This window comes from Diabrotica undecimpunctata, chromosome 4 (genome assembly GCF_040954645.1).
Source record: "Diabrotica undecimpunctata isolate CICGRU chromosome 4, icDiaUnde3, whole genome shotgun sequence".
In the NCBI taxonomy this organism is placed as follows: Eukaryota; Metazoa; Arthropoda; class Insecta; order Coleoptera; family Chrysomelidae; genus Diabrotica; species Diabrotica undecimpunctata.
Window position 1 is genome coordinate 13136359 of NC_092806.1, and position 9012 is coordinate 13145370.

Below are 9012 nucleotides of genomic sequence, written 5' to 3' on the forward strand. Positions count from 1 at the left end.
GTATATATTTTACACTGTATATATTTTAGTTAGTCAATCTTAGGTTACTTAACTACCGTGTACTAATTTTGTTTTATTTTGCAGGCCTACAATGTTGAGCAAGATGCACGCCCTTCAAACGATCCTACATATGGTCCAAATGGTGTTGTCGTACTTCCTTATGTTAATTTTCATGACTTTCAACGTGTGGCTCTGCTTGGCAGTAGTATTTGGCGCAGGAGTGGGATATTTTCTCTTTGGATGGAAAAAATCTGTGGTGGTCGACGTAACGGAACATTGTCACTGATATAAATCGAACAAATGCTTAGTATCAATTAGGATTTTAAGATAGATAATATATCTTAGACTAAGATAAAACCAAAGTGTATCAGCTGCGAAAAGTCTGCTAAAACTGACTAGAAAATTTTAAAGGAGTATGTAGAAATAAAGTAAAAAATTGATCCTGTTGTGCCTTCAAGGTATATGAATACTTTAGAAAGAATTATTCAAAATTTAATAAAAAAATGTTTTAACTTCTTTTAAAGTTTTTGTTTCTTCTAATACCGGTTTTAAAAGATCTCATAACCTTGCCCGCTAACTCATTTCTTTACTATTCTATTAGCTTTTCATTACATTTGGTTCTCCATAAGTTTCTTTCGTTCATCGCCTTGGTTATTCTTTTTTTCGAGATTTCATGAGTCTTTCTTTCTTTCCATAATCCTTCTTGGGACTTTAACGTTGTCCGTCCTCTGCACGTGTTCGTACTATATTTATTCATTTATGGACATAACCCAGTATCCTACAAAATGTTTAATTATATTTTTACATGGGTTTTACTTATCATTCGTCTATTTGAATATGTTGTTTCTACCCTAACTAACTAACTACCATTCGTGAACTTATTTCATCGTTGAAAATTCTTTATTTACGGCATATTCCAACTGATTTTCTAAAAATGTTCATTTGTACAGTATCCTGTTGTCTTCCACATTTTGTCTGTAGTGATTGGTATTTCGAAAGACCATTCGAAGCATATAAATATAGCCAATGAACGTCGTTTTTACTCTTTGACCTTGACTACGTGGCGCATATGATATTGCGTATGCGCAGTCAATATTCTAGTAAAATCGCCTCACACAAGTTACTGTTGTGTTTTTCAAGACTTTCGTTGGGTATTTTGCAGACTTTTCCGGCTAAAACCCTACTACACACATTGTAAATATCAAGAATGTAAAATATATCACAGGGGACTTACAAAAATTTAACAACGTCTTCCTCTGGATTAAAAGTTTTTTTTGTAAATCGACTTTAGCAAAAATTTATGTACAGTGGCACATTAGCTAAAAAAATTTTTTCAGATTTGAACCTCCCCTTGATTGTTAGGTATAACAAGTAGCATACCATTTTATACTGTAGTAGTGATAGGATGTTGTGTTTGAAGGTCGTGTTCTTTCCTTTTCAGTGTAACGTGTGCCTTGATAGTCTCCACCGAGATAACACAGTCTAATATTTTTCTATAAGTAACAAATAAAAAGATTCTTTGGCAGAAAACAAAGTGACGTCAAGTAAATGAATAAAAGCATCGAAAAATGACCAAGTGCTATTTAAATAAACTGATTTAACATATCACTTAGTGTTTCATGGTCTTTTTTATATATGATACAAATATTTCAATGAAGATACTCACAGACGATTCAATGACGTTTGTATTTTATTTTGAAAACAGTTTTTAAATTTAAAAGTTTATGTGATACTTCGAAAAAATATTTAAATACTTGACAACACTACAAAAATTATGATACTACGAGCAACTCCTTCTTCTAGTTGACGAAACAAGTACAGCTGAGCTATTCTCTCTATTTTCTACCTTGACAACGTGCAACTGTTTCTCAGGGGCTATTTACTCACTTATCTAGTTATATAACTAAATTAAATCTGCTACTAACCAAACCTAACAAAAATATCTTTCATCAAAACAAAATCTATCGATTTCCTCCACTCTCTGTTGGTACCAGCAACATGAATATTGTAGATAAAGGTGTCGTCTGGCCTTCTAGACATTTCTACACTGTGACTTGGAAGATATTTTGTGTATAGCTTACATTTTTGTTTGGTTATACCTTTCGGATAGATGTTGACGTCTAGTGTCGATTATTTGCCTTATTTTAACAGATGCTCAAAATTTTTTCTCTACGCACTACAAAATGTTCAGTCTTTGAACATTTTTCTTTCAATGTTGAGCTCTATCATGGTTTTCCTAGACTATTCTTGCCATACAAGAAGCTAGTAAATGGAGAATTACTACCATACCTGCATATGCTTGAGAAAGCTAATGAACCTTAGTGGATGTGGTCATTTTTCGTCCATGTTGAGCCTTATTACGGTTTTTTGTTTGTTCCTAGTCTATTTTTGTCCCACAAGAAGACTACCGATATACCTGCACATGCTTAAGACGGCTAATGAAAGCTAGATGGTATCGAATCATACCAGGAATTGTGTATACCCTTCATCTATATTTGTTTGCGCCTTTCGGGTAGACTTAAACGCCTGGTATCGAGCCTCATTTTCCTTATTTCAACGATACTCAGACCTTTTCCTCGAAGCATCACAAATGTCTTTAGACTTTTTCGGGCCATGTCAAGGTCTATCACGGTTTTCTGTTTGTTGCTAGTCTATTCTTTCGCCACAAGAAACTAGAAAATTGATGATCACTATCGGCATATCGCGAAATTCCAGAAAAGTCTAAAGAAATCGGGGTGGTGTCGTGTGATACCTTCCAGAGGGAATTTAAAGATCTTTTGTGTATACCCCATTTCTATCTTTGTTTGAGGCTTTCGATTAGGCCTAAACGTCTTCTTTGAAGCTTATTTTGTCTTGTTTCACCAGATACTCTAACCTTTTACAAATTCTGCTTCCAAATTAAGCTTCGTCACAGTTTTTATTTATTTGTTCCTATGTAGTCTGCACATGTCCCACGAGAAGTTAAGTCGCCTTAACTTCCACTCGGTCGAACAACCATAATCGAGAATGATTAGCCACTCTACCTCTACAAGGTTTCACCGATCTCGCTGGTTACCAAAAATTTATGCTGATGCATTAGTTCCCAGGCTTACTACATCGAATTAAAATATTTCTTGATTGATCTAGTAAATGTTCCTTACCTTGTCTGTGTATATGTTGTAAATGTTCGTTTGTTTGGTTTGCCTAAATACATTCTATATATAAATACATTCCTAGATACTCCGTAAGAGTGATGTTCTGTACAACGCGTTGATTGATAACACATTTACCTACCCCAGAGTGGTGTTCGATTAATTAAAATGAAATAACAATTTGAAAGGAAATTGGTTCATAAAAAACTTGCTTATAATATGTTATTCTGAGAGGGAACTGTGAATTTCAATCTACCGAGAGCTCAATATTGGATAAAATTAGTTGTAACTAAAAAAATGGTGGCTAACCAAAAGTTTACCACCACCAATATATCGTTTTACATTAGCAATATGAAAATAATACTAACTGCAGTGCCTTAAGTATTGAATTAGTTATATAGGATGTTCAAAAAGTACAGGATGTTTGATTGTTTTTGCGAAATCACTGCCTCGTATCAAGGCGATTTAACACAGGAATGAACAGCCCTAGAGCAGTCAATACTGATTTTAATATTGTAGTCGGCTTTGTTTTTGACTTAGTAACGACAAACGGTTCCACTAGCCTATAAACCACACTATATTCTATATATAACAACATGTTACTATTCACTAGAGCAACAATAACTACTGTACAGAGGATCATTGATATCATAAAGTTAAATGTCGCAAAAACACCGCATCCCTAACCGAATTAATTGCTGTTGTGGACGATATCTGCGCATTTTTGTAAAGAAATTTAAATAATTTTTCACTCCATTTCAGGAGTCAGTCTATTCCTGATAAAACGACAAATTAGGAGCGTAAACCATGTTATAAATGTCAAAATTACTGTTACTGAAGACATTTTTACGAACATAACCTCCAAAAAAAAAAAATACTGAAATCATTGTACTATTACCATACATTGTTGCCAATTTTTACGTATGTACCTAATTCAAACATAACGCACTGTAATTTAGATTTCCGAGGCCTATTTAGTATAGAAATGAACATAGTCACAGCTAATTTTGCTGGTACGCTACTGTATTTGATAATTTTCCAATTTAGAAATCATCCCAATGTATTTTAAGGCTCAAAAAAAGACTGATTTGTTTTTAAATCATTTTGACTACGCAACTCTATCTCATTTTAACATTTATATTACCAACTTTGCATAGCTTTGGGTTTTCTCATTCAGTATTGCCCTGTCTATTATTTTTATTTTACTTTAGTATTTAAATATCATTTGTTGTTCTCTGTATTTTATTATTTGCGTGTTTACAAGTTAAATACATTATTTCTTCTTGTATTTTTATTAGAGTAAGTATGAGATTATTTTATGACAGAAAATTTATGATACATTTGTTATTAAATATGTTTTTATAATTAAAATTGTTTTTGGGATGTAAAGTGACATGCGCTGGTTGCATATATGTACGGGTTCTTCTTGCTGAAGATCAGAATGTTAATGTTTAATAAAATTGATTGATTTTACAACTCAAAGTTTGTTTTTTTTGCATAAATCTTCCATTGTACAATACAGTCACCGAGTTTACTGCCCTAAAAGAAAATCAGATAGTAAAATAAGTCCATATACTGAAACGCTGCTAGATCAAAGGAAAAATAAGAAGCAATAAGAATGCAGACAGCCACACTCTAAGAAAAATGAAATAAAACTGTTTCGAAGGCAATCAGGAGAGATTTAATTAAATTTAAAACCGATAATATTAAACGCACTATAGAAGAAAATAATAGCCTAAAAGTTCTACGTAGAAAGCTAACGAATGGGAAATGCAAAATTCGTAAATTTGAATTTAGCGAAAGAAACAAGCAAAATGTCAAAGCAGAAGATCATGAGTCAAGGTTCCGAACTAATGCCAGAGGTAAAGGTAGATGAGATTCGACAAGCATTAAGAAAAATGAAAAATAAGCCCCAGGAGAGGATGGAATTTTAATAGAAGCTATCTTAAATGGAGGAGATATACTATTAAATAAATTAAGGAAACTGTTTAATCTATGTTTGCAACAAAAAGAGGTGATCAAAATAATGGAACAATGCTATAACCATTCTTTTGTATAAAAAAGGAGATAGAACGGACCTAGAAAATTATAGACGTATTAGCTTGTTGAACCACATATACAAGCTATTAACTAGGTTAATGACATCAAGATTGGACAAAAACTTAAGATTTCTACCAACCGAGAAAGCAGGCAGGATTCCGTTCAAATTATGGTACCAATGATCACCTCCATACAGTAAAGACACTCATTGAAAAATCTATAGAATACAACTCTCTTGTCCTCTCTTTCATTATTTTCATAAAGCATTCGACACAAATGAAAAAGACAGCCTTATAGAAGCAATAAATGACAGCAGGATTGACTATAGGTAAATAGAACTTATTTACAAAAATGCCACTATGACTGTTAAGATACACGAAAAACCCGACCAATAAAAATAAAACGTGGGATAAGGCAAGGAGATACATTCAAGGAGCAACGGCATTAGAGTATGCTTTTAAGATGGTCAATTGGGACCACAAAGGAATAGCAATAGACTGCGAAAAACTTAACCATCTCCGTTTCGCAGATGACATTGTCTTTGTCACAGATAATTTAGGATAAGCCACGGATATGTTAAATGAATTGGACTTTGCATGTTCGAAGGTGGGCCTCAGAATAAACTTGACCAAACTAAGTTTATGACAAATATGGTCCCCAGTAACTATTTAAGACAAAGTGGTAAAACTGGGAGAAATACACGTATTTGGGTCATGAAATAAGAATCAGCAGGGATATCCAAACAGGTGAAATCAAAAGACGAATTACTTTAACGTGGGCAGCCTTTGGAAATCTATGAAAAACACTTAGGGCCAACAAACCAATTAGCCCCAAAAGAAAAGTATTTGATCAATGCGTATTACCAGTCATGACCTATGGGGCGGAAACTATGACTCTAACCAAGACTACCGCTTTGAAATTGAGAATGGCACAGAGACGAATGGAAGGGTCTATGCTGGGAGTGACGTTGCGAGACCGAATAAGAAACGAATATCTGCGAATGACGAGTATTGCTGATGTTGTGAAACGCATAGCGGAAATGGAATTGGGCAGGCCATGTAGCGAGAATCCACGACTTACGATGGACAAGCAAAATTATAGATTGGAGACCAAGAGCAGACAAACGTAGTAGAAGAAGATCACCTTCACGTTGAGTCAACGACTTCAGTATAACCAAAAATTGGCAACAAAGAGCACAAAATCGTAAAGAATGAAGGAGTTTAAGGGAGGCCTGTGTCCAGCAGTTGATAAATGAAGGCAAGATGTTGATGATGAGTACAATAGTTATAGTGCCTCGTGAAATTTATTTAGTGTTGAGAGAGAGTAATAAGTCGCTGTTACGTGGCTTTTCCTTAGATCTACCTGCCTATAAGTAAGTATAATACATATTTCGGTATAAAAGTGACGAAATAATACATTCCTGCTAGAAAATGTCTGTGAAGTAGCCCAGAAGGCACGTAAAACGTTTTGAAGAATAAGAAATAGTAATAACTTGGTTATTATAACCTCATTACGTGATGAAAATCCTAGAGTTAGACTTTTAAAACCGCCAACTAGGTAACTATTCTTCATTATTGGAAATTATTCTTGCAAAATGGTCATCTATGCACAACAAAATACATGACGGATGAGCTGCCAAAGTTCTTAAAATACGAAGAAACAAAGAACGACTTCCGAAGTGTAAACTTTAATTGTAGTGTATTCCCATTAATATAGTAATTACTTTAAGATGTCACAAGAAAATAGAACATTATGTCTTCTAGAATATTCAGATAAGTCTGCCCAACAAACCTGCCATCAATACGCCATACCATTCCCATTCCTCTAGATGAAATCCATCCCCATACGCTTAAATGACCAACTGCGCGATATCTATCAACATATAGAGGATTAAATCTATTATTTTCTGTTCTATACACCCCAATTTTGCCCTTTTTAGAAGATTGAAAAATTTCCTCATATGTAAATATTACCCTGCCCAAAAATCTTGATTTTCTGATGGTTTAAAGCAAATATAAGTTTTGATTGCTTCTGTTGTGTTTTTTTTTTGCTGCAGTTCGGTACCTAAGACGAGATGGTTTAATTCTGCGCCAAGGTGTTGTCTTTCTTTCCGGAAACTGACATAATTCTTGCAATTTTTGCATCTTTAAAAGGATTCTAATCTCTCCAAAAGCGTACGATCTTCATGAGCGGTAGATATTTTTGGTCCGCGATAGATAGATCATTTTTTAGGAACCAGCTGTACCAAAATATCTGGGTAGGTGATGCAAAGCAATGTTACTCTAATTTTTTTTGTCTAAATATGAGATTTGAGCACACATTTTTTGTTTGTTTTTTTAATTTCTGCTGTTATGAATTTAGTAATTAATCTTATTTTTATTATTGTTAGTGCTGTATGTATTGTAACTTCGATTTTAGATTCTTTGTACGCTACTTGTTTTTTAACACAAGGGATAAAAATTTTAAAACTCCATAATAACTTTTTTATATCTACAATTTTTTAAAATTATTTTCTGGCTTTTAATATAACAAAATGAAATTGAAAAATAAAAATAATATATACCTTAAGAGATGTTTGGTATAATTTTCCAGAAACTACTATGTATTGAACTGATTCTCTCTTAAACACCTAGTGCATTTATCAAATGTTAAACCGACTTCTGACTGGCCTAATCCGACGAAAGATCAAAAAAATTCTAAGGTGTTTCGAAAAAAATAATTCCTGATCTCGTTAGTAAGATAGAATTGCTTTTTAGCACATACACCAAAGAATTATTTTTTACAATTTGAAAATTCCAAATTATAAAGTATAATTTCGGATTTTTAAGTCTCAAAAACCTCTCTGGAGCTCAACAAAGGAAGATGAGGAAAAAGGCAAAAATGGCTGCCGAGACAAACCAAATCGGCAACACCCGAGGATAAAAAGAGACTTCGAGAGAATACCATCACCCCCCTCGTAACAGCTAACAAGCAGACTAGGTCATACAGCAATACTCAACTAGATCGGGCTCAAGCAGATCTGATCATTAACAAACTGGAACAAGCAGATGATGAGGCTCCTATCGGAGGTCAGAATGAACTTCTGCAGTTCCATAAAAGATCGTTTAGCGAAGGGACACTGTGGGTGAACTGTGCTGACGAGTATACAAAAAAAAATGGACTACTGCAGTGGTAGTAGTCTATATATACTACGGAGATGAATCCTGGACACTCACTGAAGCGATAGAGAAAAAACTTAAAGCCTTCATGATGTGGCTATAGCTATACAGAAGAATCCTAAGGATATCATAGACGGGCAAGATAACCAACGAGACTGTACTACAAAGAATGGGTAAAGAAAGAGAAGTAATGTATACGATTAAAAGGAGAAAGTTAGAATATCTCCGACACATAATGAGAAACGGCACTAAATACAGATTACTGAAAATAATCCTTCAAGGCAAAGTATTCGGAAAGCGAGGAGTTGGGAAGGGAAGAATATCGTGGTTAAAAAACCTGAGGAAATGGTTCTCTACAACAACAACCAATCTATTTAAAGCATCAGTTAAGAAAATAATTATAGCCAGAATGATCGCCAATATTCGAAACGAATAGGCACAAAAAGAAGAACTGGAGAGAGCAAACTTTAGTTGATCCAAATAAAATCTGAGAAAGAGACTGGCGAAGAAACGATCAGGACCCGTCTAAAGAGGCAAAATCAAGACCGGCTATACGATTGACGAGGTCTCATATAAAACATTAAGGGTGCTCATTTCAAGGAATGTTATAAACTTGGAAAGGTATCCTTTAAGATAATAGGAGGCCTCGATGGCTTAAATCAGAATCATACAAGCGAAATGTT

The 9012-nt window shown here is 34.1% G+C and overlaps 1 protein-coding gene across 3 annotated transcripts in view; it reads left to right on the forward strand.

The window, feature by feature from the left end:
- Window positions 1–4613, forward strand: part of Ctr1A (Copper transporter 1A) — a 125848-nt gene extending 121235 nt beyond the window's left edge. For all 3 annotated transcript variants that reach the window (XM_072528924.1, XM_072528925.1, XM_072528926.1), the window contains one exon: window positions 85–4613. In XM_072528924.1, coding sequence (XP_072385025.1) covers window positions 85–286 — 202 coding nt within the window. In that variant the 3' untranslated portion in view covers window positions 287–4613. The remainder of the gene's footprint in view (window positions 1–84) is intronic.
- The last annotated feature ends 4399 nt before the right edge of the window (window positions 4614–9012 follow it).